The sequence below is a fragment of the Xyrauchen texanus genome, chromosome 50 (genome assembly GCF_025860055.1).
Source record: "Xyrauchen texanus isolate HMW12.3.18 chromosome 50, RBS_HiC_50CHRs, whole genome shotgun sequence".
Lineage (NCBI taxonomy): Eukaryota > Metazoa > Chordata > Actinopteri > Cypriniformes > Catostomidae > Xyrauchen > Xyrauchen texanus.
The window spans coordinates 8,553,787-8,581,594 of record NC_068325.1 but is presented as its reverse complement, the minus strand read 5'-3'; the positions used below and the strand labels follow the sequence as shown (position 1 = coordinate 8,581,594).

The following is a 27,808-nucleotide window of genomic DNA, read 5'->3' as shown; positions in this document are numbered from 1 at the left end:
TAATTACCTTGTCTGATGATGTGATGCACATTCGATTTATTTATCTTTATTTTAAATATGTATAATACGTGAAAGTTACTGCTCCCCCTTAATACTCAAGTAGACTCGTCCGCTCGTCTTGCCTCTGTCGCCATTTTGACTATTATTTGTGTTTTGTGAGGGGAGGGAAAATAAAACTTCACACATAGATTAAAAATCGAAAAATTTATCAGGTGTGCAGGCATTTCATCTTCACCCAAGCCCTTCTTCTCTCTGAGGAGGAGGGTTTTTATTCCATCTTTATTCGACTGGTTTCTAAGGGGAGTTTTGTGTGCAAAACCGCCATGTACATTAAACAGGTAAGTGAATGAGATCACGCGCTGCATGCACACTTACAATGTATATGTTGAAATGTGCGTTTTAAAGTATTTATTTACTAAGACAGATCCAACATGTGAGCAAAAGGGCATTTTTAAGTCCTTATCACGACAGGCTGTAGGTTTCAGACGAATACATGGCCTTCAATTAAACTAGCTTTAGCAGTAGCATCAGCTGTCAGAGGGAACAATCCAAACAATTCAACGAAACACTGTATATCATCTTTATTTTGCATATTTACTTCTGAAATCTGCCTTTAACTCATGCTGTTGTTCAAACACTAGCTGGGTGTGACTAAACTATAAGTAGTAAAGTTAGTTAATGTAGCTATATCTTAATCAAATACAAAAACTAATAGGCTTATACTGTATACGTACTGGTAATAATACACAGCCTACACATTAATAAATACACAAAGTGCTGTTATACATAAACATCTCTTTTTTTTTAGGGTTTGTTTGAATTTTTATACTGGAGAGCATGTTTTTTCACTGCACAATGTGAAAATGGAATTGAATGAACACTATACAGTGTAATTAATACATGTATTTGTTTTTGTCTTTTAGGTTATTATTCAGGGGTTTCGCAGCTACAGAGATCAGACTGTGGTTGACCCCTTCAGCTCCAAACACAATGTCATCGGTAAGACTGTCTGTCCCACCTCTCACATGTGATGATTTCTTGTGTATTACATCAGAAATGCATTGAAAAGCTAATAAAGTGGGCAGCTTAATCTTTAATGATTTTTTTTTGTCAATCATGTACTATGAAAAACATCTTGAGCCTCTTTTCATCATAGCATGCTTAATGTGCAACAGGTATGATTCTCTCTGCTTTAAGTGGTTTACTGTTTTTTTTTGTGTGGTTTTTTTTTTCACAGTTGGAAGAAATGGATCTGGGAAGAGTAACTTCTTTTACGGTAAGTGTTAAATGTGTTTACACTTAAAGTAAATGTATACATTATGGGCGCTTCTGGTAAGTTTTATTTCTGCGATAAGTTCGTATGCTATTTAAATTTTTTTCCCCCTCTCAGCCATCCAGTTTGTGCTCAGCGATGAGTTCAGTCATCTTCGACCAGAACAGCGTCTGGCTCTGTTGCATGTGAGTTAAATTAAATGTCTTACTATACTTTTAAATGACAAATGGGGTCCTATGAAATCTGTTTTATTTTTTCCCCAAATTCTGTGTTTTGCGTTATTTGAATTCTTGGTTTTATTAGTTGAATTGTATCATGAAAAAATATATATAATCAAATTAATTTATAGAATTTCACTAAAATGAAAACGGAACAATTACTTTTCAACATACCATTGCATTATTTGTTTATTAGCGTCTATACCGATCCTCACACAATCCAAAATTAGAGCTTTTTTATTTCATGTTTATTTAATTTAATTATTAATATTATTATTTGGTTTGGTATTATTATTGATATATTAACATTAATATTATTACTTCTACTACATTGAATATTTTATATTACTGTACAGAAGTAATATATTTCATTCTCACGTGACTAGTTAAATGGAGCTTTTGTTTTGGAGGAAACCTGGGTCCGGTTGCATAAACATAGCCATTAACTTAAGACTGCATCTAACTGTTAGTTTTACTAGCTAAAGACACCATAGAAAGCCTGTTACATGAAACAAGCTCACAGTTGTCTTTAGTAAGACAGTCTAATTTGCATTGCATTGTGGGAAACGTAAGACACTGAACAGCTTTAAAGAAATGTCCGACAGTGGACGCTCGATACAGTTTTCATTCGCTGAAAATATTTGCTTATTAGAGTACTACAGTGCAACAAAATTGATTCTTATGAACTAATTTAGTGATGTTAACCAAATAAAAAAAACACATGGCATTTTGTTACCATCGTAGAAGTCGAAGTCTTCTACAAAGTCTCAGCTCAAGCCCCCACTGGCTCAGCTATTGACAGTTATTTTCCATGGTAACATGGAATGTAAACAGAAGTTAGCCTAGGGGTGTGCTGTCTTACATTTTGGTTTGTTTGCAACTGACCGAAACAAATTAAGATCAACATTTTAGATGACCAACTAGTAAGACTAGTCTAAAACAGTTTTATGCAAACGCCCCGGATGTCTTTGACAGCTTCACTTCTCAGCTCCGGAAAAGCAGTTCGCTAAATGGGCTAATGTGTTTATTAAACCGCAAAAGGCTATGATTTAATTTTATAAAATATAGTCTGCATGTGCTGCGTGCTTCACAGTAAATAAAGTGATCTGCTCTTTGTCATTAATACACACACAGCGCTCACGTGATGTTAATGATGCGGTTAGTGTATAAGCAGTGGCTTATGACATTCACTTTCTGTTGAAGCGTGCAGCTCATGTAGCCTTTATAGGCTTTTTGATTCATTAAATCTCTGCCTTTTTGGTTTAATCATCGCACTAGGACATATAATGATTTTAATTTGATCAGTTGTGCATTTTTACCTGAATTTGATCCCAAATATGTCAAATTCCGTGACATTCTGCGCTTTATAGTTAATTCTGTTATTATGAGTTGAGCGGAAATCTTAGGGCCCTACATGAGGATCTATATATTGTATATGTTACTGTTGAGCTTAAAAAAATTTTGGACACATGTTGTAGGGCTGTCGATTTAACATGTTAATGTTCTGTTCTGGTTTTGATATGTTCATTTGTTCAGCATGAAATGAAGATAATGTTTTTTTTATCTTATTTTTAGGAAGGCACTGGCCCTCGTGTCATTTCCGCCTTTGTGGAAATTATTTTCGACAACTCCGATAACAGGCTGCCGGTGAGAGCTGACTTGTGTCACATCAGTGTTGTGCTACTTGTGTTAATGTAGGTGAATAATATGATTTTGATATTTCTATTAAGATTGATAAAGAAGAGGTGTCTCTGCGCCGTGTCATCGGAGCGAAGAAAGACCAGTACTTCTTAGACAAGAAGATGGTCACGTAAGTTCAGTTCTCACAACACCTCAACATATCAAAAAAATGTTGATGCAGTTAATGATCCAAACTGTAGCTGAATGAATTGTTTACATTGTTTCAGTAAGAATGATGTGATGAATCTATTGGAAAGTGCTGGTTTCTCCCGCAGTAACCCTTACTACATCGTCAAGCAGGGAAAGGTACATTCTCTCCAAATTAACCATTAATTTGTAATTAATGTAATCATTAACCATGATAGCAACACAAATGTTCATGCCCTTTGGGAAGTAACAAACAATATAATCTCTTTACAAAAAAATAACTTTGCTTTTGGGATAAAAATGGTGCTAATATTGTAGATTGAATATCGTTAAGTTAATTTGCTTGTTCTATCCTTCATTATATTATTACTTGCTTGTATTCCACTATATCCGTTTTGTTATTTTAAACATGAATACAGATCAATCAGATGGCAACAGCTCCGGACTCTCAGCGACTGAAGCTGCTCAGAGAGGTGGCAGGCACCAGAGTCTATGATGAGCGTAAAGAGGAGAGTATCTCGCTCATGAAGGAAACAGGTAGAATATAGACCCTTATTTTATACAAGAAACATTTTATTAGGGTGATTTTGTCATGCTATCCAAAACTTACCAGCTGCATTTTTCCACTTAGTCTTAAAAAGTCAAAATATTTAATGGCTGTAGACTAGTGATTTCTACAGAATTGTTCCTAGCTACATAATAAACGAATCACAGTTTTGGTGATATATTTTAGACTTTCCCATTTTTCTCATCAAAACTCATTTATGAATGTGTATCTTTAAATTATGTTATCAAATCAGTATCCCATCAGTCAGACCAAACTTGAATTATTATTAAATTATTTAAACATCTATCAAACATACAGTATTAGGACAAAAATGTTTCATATGTAAAAGATTAAACAACATGGGAAAATTGTCCTGAAATAACAGCATATGGGTCGTTGACAAATAAGGTTGTCCAATATGATAAAAATCAGATATCTTTTCAAAATCTATTTGAAAACATGTGTCAGGTTCGTAGAAAGTAGGGCTGCCCCTTATAGTCGATGAGAAGAGTCTTGGACGACCAAGATTTGATTGACCACCTGGTCACAGAAAAAAAACTCCACAGGAAGTGGCGAAGTCACGCAGTCAGTGATGGATAGACATGAATATTTACACGGCTGGTCCATGCGGTAATTAATTAATTCACATTCAAACCGACAAACACTGGTATTACCGCTGGTTGGATGCTAGGTGGTATATGGGGTAATTTAAGTTAAGCAGGGTTAAGCCTACACAATAAAGCAAGACACTTTGATTTCAAACTTTGAACTTTATTTTGTATTTATTTGAACATAACATTTAAATGAAACTGGAAGAAAATTAAGTGCAGTTAAAATGCGTGTTGTTCTAAAAACTAACCTACTTCATCCGTGCAATCTCTGCTGGTCAGGTATTTTGTCGTCTGTGAAGATACATCATGTGTGTTAATAAATTCATTTTGTTCCCTCCTTCACATTATACAATACTGTGCAAAAGTCTTAGGCACATAAGATGTTTCACAAAAGCATTTGTCTTAAGATGGTCATTTATATCTGCTGCTTTAGTGTGTCAATAGGAAAAATAAATTTTATACTCCCAAACTTTACTATGCAAATAGAATAGAAGAACAGGGAGCCTTGCAACAGATGTCATGGCACCCACAAAGCCCCCCACTGAACATTGTTTCAATATGAGGTTACATAAACAGACAGAAGTAATTGAGACAACCTAAATAGATAGAAGAACTGTGGTGAATTCTCCAAGAAGCTTGGAACAACCTATCTGCCAACAACCAAGAACATTTTTATCCAGGTGTACCTAAGAGAATTGGGGCTGTTTTAAAGGCAGAGGTGGTCACACCGAATATTTATTTGGCTCTTTTTCTGTTTCCTGGACTTTTTATGACATTCATTGATTAATGGAAACTATTTATGTCATTATTTTTATAAGAAATCCTAACTTTGAAAGTTTGGGCCTAAAACTTTTGCACTTTTGTACTGTACAAATATATATATTTATCACAATATCAAATTACATTGGAAACCCATGGGCTGAGGGATCAGTGATTATTCTTACTTAAGAGATTTAGATTTTTTTTTTAATTATATACGTTAAATTAATTTACTTAAATCAAATACATTTCTAAATTCAAATTGCACTCCAAACAAAAAATGCAATTAATAACAAAGTGATACATTTAAATAAATATATATATATATATAACCACCTTTCCATTTACCGTCAGGCAAGTATCCGTCTAAACATGCAGGTGGAAAATTACTTGCACAAATCAAGACATTAAAACAATTGTAAATGTAAAAATAATAATTATAATGATGATGATAATCATGGTTCGAGGTGAATGTGTTTTTGTATTATTGTATGTTGTAATCGCAGATGTATAGGCTGTAGATTTGTGGTCACAATAAACTGTTCTGTGGAAATAAAGCAAACTGAGCACAAAGCACCTCCTGAGCTGAGATGTCTGTGGTCATTTGCAGCAAAAAAAAAGTTTTACTTAACTATCAGTCAAGAGAGTCTTTTTCAACATAAACAAAAAAATGTCAACCTACATGTTGGTTACACATGACTTGGATTTGGTGAACAAAAGTTCTGATATTAATCAGTTTTTAAACACTGTGAAAAAAAAAAAAAGAAATGTTAATAAAAGATAATTTTTCTGCACTACTCAGCCAACATTACCGTCACTGGACGGTTACACCACTTGGCATTTTTGACTTTAAGAATAAATATTTACACCTACATATTCATGTGATTATCTAATCAGCCAATCGTGTGGCAGCAGTGCAATGCATAAAATCATGCAAATATGTGTCAGGAGCTTCAGTTAATGTTCACATCAACCATCAGAATGGGGAAAAAGTGTGACCTCCGTTATTTCAGCCATGGCATGATTGTTTGTGCCAGTCAGGCTGGTTTGAGTATTTCTGTAACTGCCTGATCTCCTGGGATTTACATGCACAACAGTCTCTAGAGTTTACTCAGAATGGTGCCAAAAACTAAATGCATCCAGTGAGCGGCAGTTCTGCAGTCGGAAATGCCTTGTTACTGTTTTCCCTATGTGCATTTTGCAGCTGCGCCACTGCTGAATTATGAGCACCGCTGTTGGGATTTCACATGGTTAATTTAATATTCTTGACACAACATAATGCTTGCCAGCCCCAGTCAACTGTGCACTTTGTTCACTGCGAAAGGCACATACACGCATATGCTCACTGTGAAGGCACCGCATAACGTGTCAAACTCGATTCATTTCATGTGGCCCTCAAGCTAATTTCTGAAACGTAGGATGGCAGGGGATTGCAACGTTTCACTGAACAATCAGTTAGTGCTTTCCTTGTGAAAATTAATGAGCCCTTCCCTGTCATTATGTTATGGAGCACATTTTGCTCGCTTCAAAGTTGTAATGAAACAGCGCTACACTGATCAATTATCAACATGGCTCAATCAAGTATAGAGATGCACGAGTGCAGAGCAGTTGCGGTAATTCGCGGACTAGTCTCAACCGCACAACAGACTATTTTATTTGTGCTTGTGAACAAGTGAGATGTGCGAAACACTTTTGAATGTGGTACAGAATTTCTGTTGCAAAACTCTTATGTATTGGTGATGAACCTAGTTTAAAACAAACAGCCCCCCGCATTCTAAACGGCACTAACGGAGAAAACATGAATTAGAAGGCCTTTTAATTCTCAAATAACAACACTTTTTACTGTAGTAAAACTAACTACTGATGGACTACAACATCAGAAAACCACATCCGACACTTTACTAGGACCATAATGTTCCTAATAAAGTGCTCAGTGAGTGTATGTTGGTTGTGTGTAGCCAGTGTTTAGAAATACGAGTAGTGGTGAAGGACACACTGCAGTAGACATGTCTTTTTTCTACTTGAAAAGAGCTTTTATAATTAGAGGTTTGTAATGAACAGTCCTGTTCCTGTATTTGTGTGTGCAGAGGGTAAGAGAGAGAAGATTAATGAGCTGCTGAAGTACATCGAGGAGCGTCTACACACACTGGAGGACGAGAAGGAAGAACTGGCACAGTACCAGAAATGGGACAAAATGAGGAGAGCTCTGGAGTACACCATCTACAACCAGGAGCTCAATGAGACCAGGGCCAAACTGGATGAGGTACACATGTTCACTGAGTCTATTCTGGTTGTAATAGAGAAGAACACAATGTTCAGCACTGTATAATCAGAGGTACTCACCTTTGTTGCTCATATGTACGTTTAGAACAGCATTATGATTTGATGATGTGTCATTTACTTGTCTAGTTGTCCAGTAAGAGAGAGACCTGTGGAGACAAATCTAGACAACTGCGAGATGCTCAACAAGATGCCCGAGACAAAGTGGAGGTAAATTGTCACCGAACAACCATACGGTTATGATTTCTTGAAAACGTTGAATACATTTCTGTAATAAAACGGGAAGAATGCTGTCTGAAAACCACACTTGCTCATGTCACATAGTAGCTTTGATTGGGTCATGTTGTCTAACTCTCTGTGTGTCTGTAGGAGACAGAACGTGTGGTGAGGGAGCTGAAGTCTCGAATCTCAGCCATGAAGGAGGAGAAAGAGCAGCTGAGCGCCGAACGACAGGAGCAGATAAAACAGAGGACCAAACTGGAACTCAAAGCCAAAGATCTGCAGGACGAGCTGGCAGGAAACAGCGAACAGAGGGTGAGACTATCATACACAAACATATGCACCCGCTTCAGGCACACATGCACTCAATGCACACGTTTAGAGAAACTGTTATGTGCATATAAAGTACGTTGTTGAACCACATTTGTATTTATTTAATTTAAAACAAATATACAGTATATAAAATTCTCAAACTCACGATATGCTATATTTCTTATGCTAATTTCTCTGTACTTTGAAACCATTTTTTTGCTGTAGACGAACTGAATTTATATATATTTTTTTAAAGGGCTTTTCATCCATCATCACTTTACAGTACGTTATATAGGCTACTTAAACTTTTTGTACATTGCCTTACAGTGTTTACTCCCTTATTGTACACAGTATGATGTGCTATAACTAAAAAACAATAAAAACATATACAAATTGACTTGCAAAATTCTTCCTGGTTGATTTATGGTGCGTTCGCATACAACTTGAAAAAAATGTTTGCCTCGCACGAGTTTGACCGCTGGGTTTAATTTGTGTACGTGCGAGTAACGCGAACCCGCGGGTATTCCCCCTTCTCTTCCGGAAAAGGACAAGGGGGGGCTTCTATGACAACTTATCTTTCCGCCATCCACCATGGCCGATATCACAACGATTGCTGCTCTGTGTCTGTTGTGGAAGTCCCAGATACGTTGATGTTGTGTCATACAAATCCGGGTGCCCACACAGCTACAACCATTTTCTCATCCTTTTTCCCTGATTTCTTCTGCTACTACGTCAGTACTTCAGTGACATCCGGACAATCTCAATGCTGATAGGCTTTCGAGACAACGCGTAATGTGGATTTTCCGCTCGAGTTTAGTAATGCGATTTTGCGTGTTCGAGTCGCACCATTCGATTCATTCGCCTCCTAATCGCGTCTTTGCATTGACTTTGTGTGTAATCACACCGTGTGAAACGGTTGCTTTGCGTTGTGTGTGAATGCACCATTAGGGTTTTGTAGCAGTGCTTTCAATTGATCCCACTTATGTGTTCTAGCCAGTGGAATAGTTTGTGTGCTTGATGGGTCTGTGTGAATTTGAAGCTAAAGTAAAATTTTGACATTGAAGTTTATACAGACTGGTGTGTAGTTTTAAAATTGAGTAAATGGTGAATTGTATCATGAAATGTGTCTTAGCAATTGAGAAAAACTGCTGTTACCTTTTACATCTATTGTCAATATAATTAATAATTATTTCAGCTCTGAATAAATGAGCTAAATGGCAGTTTTACTCCCCCCAGAGATAGATTTGAAACTGTTAAATCTGATTGACTTTAATGCATTGACAAGTTTGTTCAGAACTCGGAGAATTAATGTCAAACCTTATTACAATACACTAAAATAATAAAATCAGAATTAATCCAGGTTTTTTCATTTAAAATTTGTCCAAATTAATTTCATCTTGCGTCCGCTGCTTCTCATCTGAGACGTGCGTTTTAGCGTGACTGAAGCCTGGTTTGAAATTTGATGTAACAAAATAAAGGTTTTACCAGAGACACATCACATCACCATTATTAAAATGTGTCACAATTTTACAGCAGTTGCATTTTTACAAACTTTGCAGTTTCATATTAAATATGCTACTCTGTTAAGTGGAATCAACTTTTTTTCTCTCTCTCTCAAATGTGGCATTTGTAGTTTCTAAATGTGTTCAGGATACTATTTTTCATAAAAATACATTCATTAATGCCAACTTCGAACTTGTGGATAACCGAGTATGTCAGCCACCACAGAAAGACCAGTTTTGACCCAGAAATAACACTGTAATCAACCTGAGCTACATTTGATTACATTTATATTTACTCAGTACCAAATTCATAAAATTTCCTTTCAATATTGCACATGTGTACAAGAGTAAATATAAAGCCTTCATTTCCTCAATAAAATACACACTGCAAAAATAAGCTAATACAGCATCCACACAAACACACGTGTTTCATACACTTGCTTGCAAACGCAAACACACTCATGAATACACACAGAGAGCTGCAGGAAATGTTGGCAGGCTCTAGTGAACAGAGGGTCCACAGTGTCTCCGCCTGCGTCACTGACTATACACACTCACTCCAGTCTGGGCTTACAGCCAGACGCACACAAACACACACTTTGTGTATCCCTATATGTGTGAAATACACACTTTTGGTCAGCCCTTCTGCATCCTAGCTTTTCTTAGAGAGGGATTAGCCTCACCTGGCCAAGTGTGTGCAGCCTTTTCCTGTTAAGGAGAGGCAGAAATGCGTCATTTGCCCTTTGACTGGTGAATATGAATGTAGTTTTGCTCCGATGGAGATCCCCTTTGTTCTGTTCATGCCGCTGAACCTACACACCTGGTTCTGCAAATGGCAGTTTTCTTCATCTAAATATAAACACCTCCACACACACCTGCACATGATGTGGTGTATTTAGACTTCCTATAAATAATCTTCTTTACAACTTCATTCTTTCTTTCTCACCATCAGAAACGGCTGCTAAAAGAGCGCCAGAAGCTTCTGGAGAAGATTGAGGAAAAACAGAAGGAGCTACAGGAAACGGAACCCAAATTTAACACAGTGAAAGAAAAAGAAGAACGGGGAATCGCCAGGTAAAGTCTTCAAACTGTTCAAAGTCCCTATGAGTGTTTGACAGATGCAAAGTCCCAGTGAAGAGAATTGACGAAAGCAATTTTCTTTCCCGTTTCACTGGTAAATACATCACATTAAGTTAGATTAATCCATTTTTGTCCTTGACCAATATTAACATTCTCACGAGGTGCAAATATTCTCTTCTGCTGATGAATACAATTAAATTAAAACAAAAAAACAATCAATGGCAAAATTTCACAATCAAATCCCAATGGATAAAATCAAGACCTGCCCTATATTTCCTACTGAATATTTTACTCTGCTTAAAAATACATTAAGGAATTGAAATGAATTACGAATGCCATTCTCATTATTTGTAACCATTGCTTGGCGTGTTTTGCTCTGGTGTTGTTTATTCATATGCGTTTATTCTTTCACTCCTAGATTGGCTCAAGCCACACAAGAGCGAACAGACCTGTACGCCAAACAAGGTCGTGGTAGCCAGTTCACCTCTAAGGAAGAGAGGGACAAATGGATCAAGAAAGAGTTGAAGTCTCTGGATCAGGCCATCAACGACAAGAAACGGCAGATTGCCGCCATCCACAAAGACCTGGAGGATACAGAAGCTAATAAAGAGAGAAACCTGGAACAGTACAATGTAAGATTTATGTGTGTAGATTTCCTACAATAAATAACTGAAACCATTTGATAGCTAAATTTGGTAACATTAGTAACAATAAATGTTTTGGTTTGACTTCGATTGGTTCTGCTTTGCTTTGAAAGCATATAAGATTTGATCTATTATTTTGGCTACAGAAATTAGACCAGGACCTGAATGAAGTGAAAACTCGCGTTGAAGAGCTGGACAAAAAGTATTACGAGGTGAAGAACCGTAAGGATGAACTACAGAGTGAGAGAAAGTAAGATACTCTGGTTCCCAAACATCCCACACTCTCTAATTACCTGTATGAACCATACGTCCCCTCATCCGTCATAATAGTTATTAATAATCCATAAGCCATAGGTCTCACAGCAGGGTAAGGCTTTCCTGTTGGGCTATAGAATACGGTCTCATGCTGAGGCCGGGACTGTGCTAGATCAAAACGCAGGCGTGGTGTTTGTTAGCCAGGGCTAATGGGTGTGTCTGTCCCCCTTATGCAGCTACCTGTGGAGAGAGGAGAACGCAGAACAGCAGGCACTGGCAGCCAAACGAGAAGAACTGGAGAAGAAACAACAGCTACTGCGAGCCGCCACCGGAAAGGTTAGAAATGAAAACGGACCTGCTGCGAAAGAGTGAAATCAACATTGGCTTTCCTAATAAAAGTGCCAGGTCTTATTGTGTACGATTCATCGGCACATTATTTTACAGAGCAAAAATAATGCTCTTTCTTTGTAAAGTAATAACTTTTTCCACCTCTGAAAAGACTAAAAGAACCAAGGCTTTGCAAGCTGTTCAAAAAGTAATTTTAACCAATAATATTAAACCCTGTTGCACCCCCTCACAATCCTATCACTTCTGATGGGTAAAATGAAGTTCTGTCTTCCTTTATTTCACATTGAATTTCTCTCATTTTAAAGTTTCTTGTTATCTGATTCTGTCTAAAGATTCTAAATAATAATAAAAAAACATCTCAACTCCTTAAACATGCCCTCTGAAATCAATAAAGAATGTGTTTCTATCTATTTAAAGTCATGTAAATGCACGCCCACATCAGTTCAGTATGTTTTGGCTAATCTATGAACCATCTCTTTTAAATTGTTATTTTGGGCTCATCTTGGCGGCTGGATCATCTCTCTTGGACTATTGAGTCAGCCACTCATTTTAGAGACTCATCCCACATTGCAAAAATGTACATCAATATACATAATCTAGACATAGATCCTTAAATTCTTGGATCATCATCAGGGCTCAAAATTAAATTACATACTTTTTGTGTGCCATTTACTTGTCTTCCAGGCTATTTTGAATGGTATCGACAGCATTAATAAAGTATTGGAGCATTTTCGTCGGAAGGGCATCAACCAGCACGTCATCAACGGTTACCACGGCATTGTCATGAATAACTTTGAGTGTGAACCTGCCTTTTACACCTGTGTGGAGGTGACTGCTGGCACCAGGTCAGACACACTCTGGTGTATTATATTCTTTGCTTCTTCAGAAATTGCCAGTAGATGTTGTGTTTTGGCAGTAAGTAAATGGTAATATTTGCTGGTGTTTGTTTAGGCTGTTTTACCACATTGTGGAGACGGATGAAGTGAGCACCAAGATACTGATGGAGTTTAATAAGATGAACTTGCCTGGAGAGGTCACCTTCCTACCTCTCAGCAAACTGGATGTCAGGGACACCGCTTACCCTGAGACTAATGTGAGCTGGCCTTCTTCCACAAAGTCAACATGAAATCAGAATTCGAAAAAATTTATCGTAGGCTTATCGTGCACATTTTGCCAAAGAAAGACATTGAAATGTAATTGCTAGCTTCACCTCTGAAACCATGATCCTCTTTGGCTGTCATCACTTTGGCCAGAAATAATGTTAAGTAATAGCCAAATAGCTATTTTGGCATTTTTGTATATTGCCGTTGTTGTAAATGCAGTCTTTTACCAGCATTAATTTAATAGTGGCCAATGTTACAGCAATAATAGCAAATATTGAGACATTTGAAAAAGAAACATTGCCATTGGGATACATCAAGATGCTCTCATAGGTGAATGTAGCCTCCATGTCACAATCCTTCTGCAAACTTGCACCCAATCAGTTCCCTATCAATAAAATGGAGACAAATTAAATGATCTCATTAAATATCTCATTTTAGTCAAACTTGCCATGATATGGAATTAAAATGGGTTGTGAATGCAGACTTCAAATGGTTTCATTTTTTTTTCTTTTGACCTCAGCGTTTAAATTAAAATTAATTGAAGTATTTTCTCATTCCTCCTGCGCTTTTGCTGTAGGATGCAATCCCCATGATCAGCAAGCTCCGTTACAGTACGAAGTTCGACAAGGCCTTCAAGCATGTGTTTGGTAAGACGCTGATCTGCCGCAGTATGGAAGTGTCCACTCAGCTGGCTCGAGCTTTCACCATGGACTGCATCACACTTGAGGGTAAATAAACTGATTAAACATATGTTTCCTTCTATGTATCTGAATGCGAGGAAAGGTCATGTTGAAATTAACGGTGTAGTTGTTAATTTTTTACTTCAGGTTGTTGTTTTTGCATGTATTTGTACAGGTGATCAGGTGAGTCATCGTGGTGCTCTAACCGGTGGATACTACGATACTCGTAAGTCCCGCCTGGAACTGCAGAAGGACATGAGGAAGGCTGAGGAGGAGCTTGGAGAACTGGAGGCCAAACTGAATGAAAATCTCAGAAGAAACATTGAACATATCCTCCTTCAAAAAAAAAACAAGCTTACATAAACATATAAATTATTACAAAAGACAAGTTAGCAGTCAACTTAGACAGGATTTTTCACCATCATGGTTATATGCTGATGCTGTATAGGGTAGGCACTCACTAGGTTGAGACACTGCCTTAGTCTCAGAAATCTTTCCGTTATTGAGTGTAAACTTCATCCACAGCTAAAGGGCATCATGAGTGGACTAGAACAGTAAAGAGGTTGTTAAATGCAGGGAATTGTGGGAAAATTATCTGTTTGAGGCTGACATATTGATGTCTTCTGTTTCATTCAATGTTTTATAGCTGAATAGATCAGCTGGCATGAAATCTGAAAAAAGAAAGCAGAAGCTTAGTCTCAAAGACAAGTTGGGGCAAAATGTGGAGTGTCACAGAATGGGGAAAGAATTTAGGTCTTAATAAGCGAGTTTGTGTGTTTCAGGCAGTTGTTTCATACTGGTGTTATCAGCCAGGATCTAAATAGCACAAGGTCACAGAATGACGAGAAATCTATTTCTTTGGATGTGATTCTCAAGGCCTCAAGTGCTCATTTAAAAGCAGGTTTGAAAACTTCATTCCTCTCGTGACGACTCACACTAACCAACTCTGAACCAAGTCCAACTCTTAAACAGTGACTGAGTCAGAACTAATATTATGACATAACCAACATCTCAGCTCCAGTTTAAAAGGGAAAAAGAAGATTGCTCAAGAACGAAGTATAGAACACTGTCAAAAGTATTTTAGTGCACTTCTGTTCTCACAGCCTCAGATAAATGCATTTAGTGCTTTCAAATTTTGATTGTAACTTAACTTTTCTGAACGGACATAAAAAGGTGCTGTGAAATGAGTTCTTATGTTGGTTCTTTAACAAAATACTTCACGTATCAATAATGAGATTGATCAACTGATGAATCAGATGCAACAGATCGAGACCCAACAGAGGAAGTTTAAAGCATCCAGAGACAGTATACTGTCAGAGATGAAGATGTTGAAAGAAAAGAGACAGCAGTCAGAGAAAACGTTCATGCCTAAGGTAAAACATTTACATCCATGAGATTAGAGATCAACTGATATGGTCCTTTCAAAGATGCTGATGCCAATATTTAGAGAGCTGGGTGGCCATTATATACAGTGGCAAGAAAAAGTATATGAACTTTGTAATTAGCTGTTTGATCTGCATTAATAGGTTGTAAAATTTGATCTCATCTTCATCAAATAGAAAAACACAATGTGCATATGCCAACACATTTACAGTACAGTACACAAACTTTTAAGTTTGCCATACCTCTCCCACTGCATCGTTCTTAACTGCTGAATCAAGTTTATTAAGTGTGGGGAATACACTATGCCAGTATTCCCCACAAAATGAGCGGAAAGGGTTTACTTTCGTGCGTGTGTGTGTGTGCGTGTGTGTGTATACACTTACCTTGACGAAAAGCGGGATTGACGCACACGCACTGCAAGCAGTGAGATGATTTCTGCTTGCCTTCGCAAAAATTGTCTTCGGCGGACAGCCCGCTGTCTTTTGAACGATTTCAGTATTTTTGCGGCAGACAGACGCAAGTGTGTTTCTGTATCTTGATGTTGAAAACAAAACCAAAGGTTAAAAAAAAAGAAGAACAAATGTGAACCGAGCAAGTCTATTCATTGAATTTTGACGCCTTTTCATTTCGCGGTTATCAAGCAACACGATTACGCACCAGCTGCAGCTTGATGACGCAAGCGTATCGCGGTTCGGATACAAATATATAATGTGAACACAGTCCGCAGGGGGGAGGGGGGAGCAATTGAACTCGGGTTCGGAACAGGCAATCGAACCAAGTGTGAAAGCCCCCTTAGATAAAGAACAAACCAGAATTTAAGACAAATTTATACACACATACAGGTAATTTGAAAGGGTTCACATACTTTTTCTTACCACTGTACCTTATAGGAAGTGGATATTAAATACTTTGGGTTGACATGTCCTACAGTGTGAGATGCTATACGTCATCTTAAACTATTTTAAACAACATTTTGTAATGGTTGTTATGCATGACCTTTTAATTGCCATATTCATTGAGAAACTACTATATAATATAGGAATATTAGTACTTGTACTCTAAAAGAGAAACTGATCAATAAAATGCAAAGTTAATGGCTATATTATGCATGACTTATATATAATTATTATTATTGTAAGGGACAGAATGTGAGATGTGGAAGCAACTACTTTAATTCAAACTTTATTCTTGATTTACAGATATAATAATAATTGAAATCAGAAGTGTGCATTATCCATCGATAAGGCTTTCTTAGATTAAAAAAAAAAAAAAAAAAAGCACAGTGAGCCGGGTATCAGCTAATAATCACTTAAAGGCCAAATAGTAGCCAATAAATCAGTTTGACATTACTAAAAACAGCCAATTGTCAAATGATACCAGTATTTGTGTCATCAGACATAGTTTTTTATCAGAATGATTTTATTTCTCTTTCCCTCTTGTGTCCGGCAGCAACGCAGTCTTCAGAGTCTGGAGGCCAGCTTGCACGCCATGGAGAGCACGCGGGAGTCTTTAAAGGCAGAACTGGGCACTGACCTGCTCTCTCAACTCAGTCTTGAGGACCAACGCAGAGTGGATGACCTCAATGATGAGATCAGACAACTGCAGCAGGTACACATGTCAGCATTACGTTTACCCATGGACCATTCACTGAACATCTAATGCATATTGCACCCAATGGCAAGAGCTTTCTCAATCGCACATTTAAATCTGACTGGCTGGCTATACACAATTCGTAGGGCGCATATATTTTTATTAGGGCTGTCAATCGCTAAAAAATTTTTTTAATTGAATTATATTTATATTTTATATCAACAGTGGCAGTTGTAGTTAAAGTTTCAAGATGTGTTTCAGCTAGTATTTATTTTTCATAAATATATACATTTATTATTACTATTATTTAAGACTAGCACACTGACCTAACCATGGTAATGAGGAGCCTTTCCTTCTGTGTAATATGTGTATAAATATTTAATATTAGGTAACAAATGGGATAATAATGGGCCCATATAAGTAAATATGCTCTTACATTTTTAAAAGGGGGAGAGACAACTTCCTGTAGATTTTGTTGTTGACATCATCAACAAAACTGTCACTTGATACATGTCCTTGTACTGGAAAACCATTAAAAAACTATGCAACATAAAAGGAAATGCAACCCAGGATACATTAAATACAGGTTATGTTTAATCTATGGCAGGTCGACACTTGATTTCCAATGTAAAATCTGTGCTGAAGCAAAACCAGTTGAGAAGCGCTGAGTTAAAGGTACAGACAGGAGCAGTCTGTTAATAATCTTAATATTAACTGTTAATAATCAGAGGACATTACTTTAAAAGCTCACACAGCTGAAGTTATTTTTCATTTAGTAGTTCATTTAACATATAAACTAACATGCTTTATTTATATGACATGTTATATTTACATGATATTTTTTATCACGTTTATAATTCTGTTTACTATAATTCCGTTAGCTTTCTTATTTTTTCTATTTATTTTTATTTTCAAAAGGGAGACTTTTTTTATACATCAATAAAATAAATGGTTTCAATTATAATAGTGTTTGCTCAAAAATAGATAAATAAAATAACCCTTCTGTTTTCACTGATAATAGTAATTGTTTAATACCGTATACCATGATATTTTATGAGACTGTTATCATACCGTGAAAATCTCATACCGTTGCAACCCTAGTCCTGATTAATTAATCGCATATACAAATATTTGCTGAGAAAGCCACTCATAACAATAATTCAATATATAATGATGAAATAATTATACATTATACAATCTTTAAATATTACAAAATTTTATATATATATATATAATACATTTTCAGATAATTAAAATGCATGACATTCTTGTAGCAGAAGAGTTCATCATTGATAAGACAATACAATTTACTACCATATTATTGATCATAAGCCAATCATTGGCATACAGTTCACAACAATCCATTTCACAAGTGAATTTGTCAATCAGTTGGAGATTTATTATGAGGGCTTGTTTAAGGATCCGTCAATGTACACCTGCATCAGACATTATTTTTTTTTAGAAACAAGCCAGGGGTTTACATAGTACACAATACTACACATATATTTTACAATAATGCCAAGACATTATATTCATTACATAGTGTAATGGTTTTTAATGCTTTGGAGTTGTTGGAGGTACAAAAAGTATTTTAATAATATTTCAAGTCTTTACAAAAAAGTGCAAATAGGGGCTTTATTAGACATAAATTTACGCTTATGTATAAAAAAACTTGGCAAGAAAAATAAACAGATTAATCAGAAAATATTAACTTAAGTTATCAAAACTATGAAAACCAAATAAAACATCTTTTATAAAGCAAAGAAAAACTAGTTAAAATAGAGGTACGTACAAACAAAAAAAAAATTCTCCAAAATACTACAGCGTGAACACATTCCCAAAAAATGTGAGGGGCAGATTCATCTAGAGCATTACAGAAGGAGCAAAGTGGATCTATTTGAAGGAGCATGTTTCTTAAATAAAGATTGACTGGGTAAAAACGGTGTAACAGTTTAAAGGACACCTCCTTAACCTTGTTGGTAATTCAATATTTGTGAGGTAAAGACCGAACGACCTGTGTCAGTCATGCTTGTCGCGTCTCTGGTGCGTTGCGTCATAAAAATAAAATGTTTAGGTCACTGTGTCAAGTTAAATATAGTTTAATACTCAATCTTTAAACGCATCTTGAGATCCCGTAGTTCGCATTTGCGCTCCTTCAAGTGTTTTGAACGTAATGTATGCTTGTGGTGTTGTCTGCTGAAGTGTTTTCTTCACTTTATAAACTGCGCGTTGGTCATACAGCTGAAGTTTCACTTACTGCCCTCTCGAGTAAACAGGTGGTACTACAAGCTTGCATTTCTCAGGACTCTTCCTTATTATGGTCTGGGGGAAGTGCGTTAAACACGTTAAATTGACCGCCCTAATTTTTATCAGTCCAATGATACAAAGTTGTACTTAAAAAAAAAAAAAAAATTCTGTGGCTGCTACAGTTAGAACCCGAGGAAGAATTAGTTGCTAGTGGGCAGTTCTTAGCCAGAATAAGCTGCAACAGCTAAAAGTAGTTATTTTAGGCTTTATGCTTGTCCTTAATAACCTTGAATTCTTTGTCTTCAGTAAGTAATTTTGCCGTTTGGAACATTTGGCAGTTCTAGATGTGAGTGTTTAACTCTCAGGCTTGTTGTGAAATCTGTTGTACAGCGGCTGCAGCCTCATCTGAGAGGTGTTAGTCAGTGTGAAGCTCTATGAGATGTGTAGGAGAATTACCACTGAAGCCTGAAGTCACAGCTGCAGCTCATTACCACCTCCAGTTCAGCCAGACACACGTCAGACAATTAAAAAGCTACTTTAAATGTTGTATAACCAGCCCACATCATTAGCCTTAGTTATTTTTATGTTGTCCTTAATTTGCTTTGCTAATTCGTTTGCTTTTGTGTTCCCAGACAGGAATTTATTATTATTCATTTTAGCATATATATATTAGTTTCATTTATTATTTTAGATGTTTATTTTAATCCTTTATAATGAATTATTAAAAACAGAGCGTGTTGCTTTTAGCCCATCAGTCAAAGGGATTTTTTTGTTTTTGCCATAGGACAACAGACAGCTGCTGAATGAGAGAATTAAGCTGGAGGGAATCATGACCAGGGTGGAGACGTACCTCAATGAGAACCTTCGCAAACGTCTCGACCAAGTCGAGCAGGTCAGTGAAGATACCAGATACTGCTTGTGTTTTTCCTCTTCGCCAGTGTAACTAATATGATATGGAATGCATCATCAACTTTAAATTGTGTTTGATTGTGATTAGGAACTAAATGAACTAAGAGAAACTGAAGGAGGAACCGTCCTCACAGCTACAACTTCAGAGTTGGATGGCATCAACAAGCGGATAAAAGACACTCTGGCTCGCTCTGAGGGTGAGTGAAGAACACAGAACCATATCATAGCCATTAAATGGGACACATCATAAGGAATCAAACTTTCATAGATCTTCTGAGCATAGCGTAACTTTAAAAACTTCCTCTACACTTAAAAAAAAAACCCGTATTGAAACTAAGCTGCTGAAACTGCGCATTAGACTGACATAAGACAGATGACTACATTTGACAGCCCACATTAGACTTGATTAGACTTGACAGAAAACATGCAGCAAAGTGCTAAGAGGAGCAGAGAGAGAGTGGAAAATGGTCATAAAAAACATATTATTTTGTAGGAAATACTTAACTGACGATTATCAGTGGACCTCAAGGAGAAAAATATACATAAATCCCATGACCTCTTTAACAGCTGCCTATATTCATCTGTTTGCATGAATATACTTTTTCTGTCTCTTTATCATGACTCAGATTTGGATGTCCTCATCGATAAGACAGAGGTAGAGATAAAGGAGCACCAGAGGAGTATGGAGCGCTGGAAGAACATTGAGAAAGAGCAGAACGAAGCCATTAATCATGACACCAAGGAGCTGGAGAAGATGACCAACAGACAGGGCATGTTACTGAAGAAAAAGGAAGAGTGCATGAAGAAGATCCGTGAGCTGGGCTCCTTGCCTCAAGAGGCCTTTGAGAAGTACCAGACACTCACTCTCAAGCAGGTACAGAGTATTTTTTTGCTTTCTGTAATGCACTTTTCATTTTAGTCATAATTTCCTTATTTTTCCTAATTCACCAAAGTGAGACAAATTGGTTAACTGGTTTGTTTCTGTGAAACAAAAAGAAAGGTGATGTGAAAACACCAAATAATGGCACATGAAAAGACAGTATTATTTTATTTGGTAAGTTTCAGAAGACTTAAGACAACCTGAGTGGATTTCTACAGATGGACAAGCAATTATTAAAATGGGTTGCATGCTCATTAACCTCATAAATGCGGCATAATTTTAAATGAGGTTATGAATTGGTATTACACAATTGTATTGTAAAGATCATGACTTGACCGTGTACCCTTTAAAAAAACCTCTGTCCTCCTCTGCACAAGTCTACCTTTAGTTTCCCTCTCATCCCCCTCCATTACTCGCCCTGTTGTCTCACAGTCCTCCCACCTAGCTCTCATTTTGTTTCTCTTATTTGATCCTCTTCTTTCTCTCCAGTTCTCCAATCTGGGGCCTATATTGTATCACAGGCCTCCTACACAGAGGTGACTCATTCGTCATTACCCCATGCTTGTGTTCTCAGTTTTTCTCCCCCTCTTGGTGAACTTGAGTGCATGGAGTTGAGAAGGGAGGGCAAAATCATGCCAATTTTGTCCCTGATTCTCGAACTTCAGGACTTTTCTCATAAGAGACTGTGCTTCAGTGCTATGCACTCTCAAGTCGTGACAAAGTCCTCCTACTTAAGTTCTGAATTCGTAATTGTGAAGAAAAAAAATGTATATGCATTCAAGTGATTTTCACCTGAACAGAATGGATGTAGTTGACAAGTTCAGATTATTTCTTGCTGCTTTCCACGAACTGGGTGTAAATAGGGTTTTAAATCGGTTAAATATTTTAACTATTTCAGTAAAAGATCCTTTAACCCCAGAAAATTTTGTTTGTCCACCTCTAGAGGTCAAACAAAATATTAAATTAGCTTTTTTATTGTACATTTTCTTTTATATGAGGTTTGTCATTTGTGCAGCCCTTTAATGAATATTTGGGACAATATTTCAATTTTGATTATTTATGTATTTATTTATTTAGATTTTATGGTTTAAAATGAAAAAAAAATGTATTCAATAAAATGTTTTACTTTTATAACAATCTCTTGACCACATGCAATTCCCTTAAGAAAACATAGTGGTTTGCAAAACCTTTGTTAGGTAACTCTTAGGGTTTGGTCTATAATATCTACTAGATCTCGTTCTGAAGAACATGATATTTGTGGCTTTCTCACGAATAGGAGCATGCCTACGCCACTCCTTGTGTTCATCTGGTCTCTTTTACAAGTTTATTATTTTTATTATAAAAGAGGCTGTCTTTAATTCGTAATTGTCTCTTGTCACTTTAAGTTTGAGAAATACTTTGTTAGGACTTGATTTCCATCTTTGTTCTTGTGTTGTTGTGTGTTTGTTTGTAGTTATTCAGAAAGCTGGAGCAGTGTAACACAGAGCTGAAGAAATACAGCCATGTGAATAAAAAAGCCCTGGACCAGTTTGTAAACTTCTCTGAGCAGAAAGAGAAGCTGATTAAGAGGCAGGAAGAGCTGGACCGAGGCTACAAATCCATTATGGAGCTCATGAATGTCCTGGAGCTGCGCAAGTATGAGGCCATACAGCTTACCTTCAAACAGGTAAAACTATCAGACATACTCAGTCAACCTCTGATAACAGGATTGTTTGTTGATATCTCAACATTTTCAGGTTTTTATTCCTAAACTCCCTTATTCTTTGTTTCTCCATGCAGGTGTCTAAGAACTTCAGCGAGGTGTTTCAGAAGCTGGTGCCTGGTGGTAAAGCCACATTGGTGATGAAGAAGGGAGACACTGAGGGTGGTCAGTCTCAGGATGAGGGGGAGGGAGCGGACAGTGAGAGAGGATCATCCTCCCAGAGCAGCGTGCCCAGTGTAGATCAGTTTACTGGAGTGGGCATCAGGGTAAGGAGATCAGGGACACTCAAATGTGTATGCTGTAAACATGCATATTTAAAGTGGTAGTTCACCCAAATAGGACAATTCTGTCATCATTTACTCATCCTCATGTTGTTTCCAAACACATGTGACTGACTGATTTGTGTGCAACACAAAATGATATGTTTGGCACAATCACTTTCATTGCATCTTTTTTCCATACCGAAAATGTGGAAGTGTCAGTGAAAATATGAAATTAATTGTTATCTGGTTGTCATAGGTGGTGGGGAGGCTCTATCCCATACATTCAAATTGATGAATTTAATTTGTTTTGTGTTTCAGGTGTCATTCACAGGTAAACAGGGAGAGATGAGAGAGATGCAGCAGTTGTCTGGAGGTCAGAAGTCTCTGGTTGCACTGGCGCTCATCTTCGCCATACAGAAATGTGACCCTGCTCCTTTCTACCTGTTTGATGAGATTGACCAGGCTCTGGATGCCCAACACAGAAAAGCAGTGTCAGGTACCATCAGCAAACTTTACATTAGGGTTCCACCTACTTTTCATTCACCAATTTATTATCATTATTATATTTGTTTTACAAAATGCCATAATTCTGTTTTTGATCAGAGAAAATGGCTTAAATCTTAGCCAGAAAGCGTTACATCAACAAAACCGAACCGTAACATTGGCTTTGAGAAAAGGCGTGCTCATGAAATGAGCCAGTTAATATAAATGTGAATATATATTTTAACTATTTAAGCTCGCCCTCAAGAAGAAAAAAAAATCATCAAAATGTTAATAACTATCGTTTAAAAGCTTAGGTGGGCAAATATTTTGTTAAAGGGGTCACATCGGGCTTTAAGTAGTGCATAGGGGTCCAAATTGTACTCCTTTTTTTAAGTTTACTTATTTCATTCTTCAAACATTACCCATTTATGCACTAAAAGGGTCATGATGCGGGCCTCGTCAATGGTTTTTGCGCCACTGGTTTGGTTTTTCATTCAGCACAAAACTGAATAAAAGAGGCTGCATGACTATAAATAATTACTGCAAGAGTTAGATTAACATACAGGTGTGAGGGACCTCAACATTTATAAATTGCACAAATAGAAAATACATATTTGTCTCTCGCTTGCTTTTGCTCACGTGTCAGTGAATTCCCCTCCGTGTGTCGATGCCGAGATCACTGAGAAGGTTTGCCTGCAAACTTAATAGCACGAAACAGCACAAGTAGCCTCAAAAATGGACACATAGTGGCCGTAACACACTTTTCCTTTGAGCAGAATTTCGCACTAGAGATCGCAAAGGGGAAAAGAGATCTAGAAAGAGCGCGCACTTATGCAAGGTTGCCAGATTGCACAAAATAATTATAACATTAGGCAAATATTTCCAATTGTTCTCAAATGGGAGCGGTTGCATCTCTTATTTGACAACCCTGAGCATGATAAATGCTTGTGGAGGTGCTTTACATCCCAATGCAAGATTACTGAATTATCCAATGAAAAAAACGCTTTTAGGATAAATGAGCTGGGGAGCAGATATAACTATTTGGCGGGCCATAAATTGCCCATGTCGGGCTTTGAAGCTTTACTTTAAAAAGCATATAAGCATTATGACCAAAACTGAACAAGTGCTTTGAAATTTGCAGACAAATCAGATGGGTTCTGTTTTGATCATTTATTTAAAATGTTGCAATGTTCATTATACATTATTGTACTTGAAATCCTAAAGAGTTGAATACAACCAGCCTATTTGTTTTACTGAGACAAAAATATAGCAAGTAATAGTGAAGTATATGTCTTAGACATAAATGTTTCATGTGAACAAGTTTTGCTCTTATGCCACATTTTCACATATAACTTCATAAAACATAATCGGAACATAAAATATCACATACCATTACATAGAGGAGGCAATTATCTTTTAAAACGAGCCCACACACAAAGTAATCGGATGCAGTGAACTTCAGATAACCCACACAAAGCACAATGTGCACACAGCATCTGGCTATTTGGCATCTTGCTATCTGGCTATAAACATGTTCGCATTCCTGGATCAGATGATATCCTCTGAAATGCTGTAGCTTCATGGAACACTAAACTAATTTTATTGGGTTTAGATTGCTCCAACCAGTGGTGGAAGTCCTCCATATTTGGGCAGAGAGTCATGTGATACATATGGCCACCAGGAGATGTTGCCAAGTACATGGCTCAATGATGACTCAAATGGCACAAAATGAAACTCATTCTGTGAAATCTCATTACTAATGTCATGTCTGGTTGCTATGCAAACCTTCAGTAATTGTTGTGTTTGCATGTGTAATTAGTTTTTATGTACAATTATTAAATTTGTATTTGTTTGGAAAGGCTTTTGGACATTGGATGAATTATTTTTGTAATGCTCTAACTTTTGATTGCTTTGTATCAACACAAAATTGTACTCCGTTACAGGTGAAATGATTAGGAACAAAAAAAAAAAAAAAAGTTTTTCGGAGCCATATTTACACACTGAGATATATAGTGTCAAATCAGGGAAAAAGAAGCCAGTTATACTGTATTTTGGCTCACTGTTTTTGTTTTTTGAGATGTTTCTTAGACCGAGAGAAGTAAAATATTCTTTAAAATGATACCAAATACTTGAGCCACGTTGTTTTTTTATGTTGAGTTATAAGCCTTTAATTTCGTGTATGCCACTGAAACAGTAAATCTTTAAACACACCCTCAGAGCTTAATGGGTTAATATAGTTTAACTGATGTATCTCTCAGGGCTCAACCTTAAGGGTTTTTAAATTGGCCCATTCAAAAGACAAAAAAAAAAACCAGTGGATTTGAAGGTGTTTTTTTTTTGTTGTTGTTCAGATATGATTGTAGAGCTGGCAGGACACGCTCAGTTCATCACCACGACCTTCAGACCCGAGCTTCTGGAGTCAGCCGATAAGTTCTATGGTGTCAAATTCAGAAACAAGGTAACAGACATCATTAACACTCTGACGTGTGAATTCATTAGCAAATGCAAATTTGTCTTGTTTGTAGAAAATAAATATATGAATGGAAGTCTTGTCAAGATAGTTAAAGCTGCCCTGGTGAGATCTCTAGGCTTATTTTGTGCGTGTGTGTTTTCAATAGGTGAGTCACATCGATGTGATCTCAGCAGAGCAGGCGAAGGACTTTGTGGAGGATGACACCACTCATGGCTAAGAGAAAACACCCCTACACCACTTTATCACTCAAGTTTCTCTTCTCTCATCCCCATTTTCAACTTTGTGTTTACATTTGAACAGCCAGGTTGGAATCAATGCAAAAAGTTTTTATTTTATTTTTTTTGTCTTGTTGTATCTGAACAGGTTATGCTAGTGACATTTTTTACAATTGTTTTATATTTTCTCCTTTTTGTCGGTTCTCATATTTCAAGGATGCAACACTGAAAACATTTTTATTATTCTGATTAAATGTTCTGTGCTCATAATATACTTGCTTCAGAGTTATTTATAGTTGATAAATGTTAAGGAATTTCAATCCTTAAAGGGATTACCCAAAATAAAAATTCTGTCATTATTTACTTACCCTCATTTTGTTCCAGACCTTTTATGACACATCTGTGGAATCTAAAAGGTAATGAATGGTAGGCAGAATGTTCTCTATTGATTATTTAGTCATTTTACAGGAAAAAGATGCAATGAAAGTGAAAAGTGACAGATTAACATACTGCCTAACACTTTTTGTGTTCCATAAAAGAATGCAAGTCATACTGGTTTGCAACACTGTGCGGGTAAGTGATATAAACATCAGCAGGAAAGGAAGAAATGTAGATGGTTGACTGTATACAAAGGTAGGTGTAAACTAAAGAACTGTGGTTTGCAGTCGGAATGTCAAAACTGTTCTTTGTTTCTCACTGCTAAAAACCAGCATGAAACATCATTAATGCATTTTTTAAGCAATATATATAGTTTTGTTTTGTACGTTTTCTGAGGTTAGATGTTTTTATGTTTTTATTTTTTTTTTTGGACGATAACTTTCCACATGTTCTTTTAGGTCATTGTGATATAGTCAGTCTTTTAATGTGGTTTATGTTGCTCTAAAATACAATAAAATTACCCCGCAAGGACTTTTTCAACAACGACTTAATTTACAGTAATGTTTCTTGCCACTAGATGACACTGTGTCATACATAAGGATTATCTCTTGAAAAGGCAAACTTCACTTATACCATTTCTCATACTGGGAGTTTAAATCCCTGACCCTAAGTATTCAACTTCAGAACATTACTCTTGTTCAGTTACATTTTAAAGACCTTTTACATTTGGATCTTTTGTGACGTTTTTGTTCAAGATATCAACTCCTTTTTAAAATACTTCACATGGTATTTTCAGTCCAAAAGTCACATGAAGTTGAGTTTACACAGATTGTGACATGTAGAGCTCGGGCTTTGGAAATCATCATGCCTGTCTGTAAGAGGGTTGTAATCCATTCGTTAAAGGTGAGTCATGTCCAACAGCACCACAACCACACTCTTTATCTGCCCCATCTGCTCCGCTGACCACTAAATTGATCCAAGAATCCTTCAAACTTGTCCCATCTCACTTCTCTTTGCCTCTCACACTCCTCACTATGCCAGATTTGCTCTCTCACGCTTTAGATGAGTCCCTTAACATAATCAACAGATGAAACCATGCTATAACCACAGCGAGGGCTCTGGAAACCATGTATAAATCTGTCCCTGCTTCACAGACGTTCCCTGCACAAGTTAATTTGTTTGGCGACAGGTGCCATGTCGAACCTGTAACCACTTGGTCCTAGGATGTAACCTTGGACTTTGCATTGAGTGAGTCTGTCTGTGCTTCTGTCAGGTTCCCATTAGACTTGTCAGTTTTGTGAGCAGTGCCCTGCTGGGAGAACAGATGTTGTCTCAATGGGTCTTCACAGGGGTCACATTTACCGTCAAGGGGTAAACCTGCCTAACCATTAAGCTGCCAACAAAATCATCTTTTTTGGGGGGTATTTGTTCACAATGTGAAGTCAACATCAGTAATGAACTTGCAGTCTTTAATAGGGTAGACATAACTTATAGTGTGGTATGTGACCGGTTCGAATGCCATTAAATGATTGGCTTACTATTCATTCTATTGAGTATTGTTTTCCTCTAATTCAGATTTTATGTAGCTGCTTTCATGCATTTAATTCATGGCAGAATCCACAAGAAA

At 36.9% G+C, this 27,808-nt stretch overlaps 1 protein-coding gene across 1 annotated transcript; it reads left to right on the top strand.

Moving 5' to 3' along the window:
• The first annotated feature begins 135 nt into the window (after nucleotides 1-135).
• On the top strand, nucleotides 136-26,720 carry LOC127641339 (structural maintenance of chromosomes protein 3). Its single transcript, XM_052124301.1, has 29 exons — nucleotides 136-338; nucleotides 924-999; nucleotides 1,238-1,276; nucleotides 1,391-1,458; nucleotides 3,067-3,138; nucleotides 3,222-3,301; nucleotides 3,399-3,477; nucleotides 3,738-3,855; nucleotides 7,323-7,498; nucleotides 7,645-7,725; nucleotides 7,885-8,049; nucleotides 10,501-10,622; nucleotides 11,047-11,260; nucleotides 11,419-11,522; nucleotides 11,764-11,863; nucleotides 12,560-12,720; nucleotides 12,827-12,968; nucleotides 13,556-13,706; nucleotides 13,834-13,986; nucleotides 14,880-15,031; nucleotides 16,491-16,649; nucleotides 19,663-19,770; nucleotides 19,876-19,984; nucleotides 20,414-20,661; nucleotides 22,121-22,333; nucleotides 22,447-22,635; nucleotides 22,951-23,128; nucleotides 25,467-25,573; nucleotides 25,734-26,720. The coding sequence occupies exons 1-29, from the start codon at nucleotides 324-326 to the stop codon at nucleotides 25,803-25,805; spliced, it is 3,651 nt and encodes a 1,216-aa protein (XP_051980261.1). The 5' UTR covers nucleotides 136-323; the 3' UTR covers nucleotides 25,806-26,720.
• Nucleotides 26,721-27,808: the final 1,088 nt, after the last annotated feature.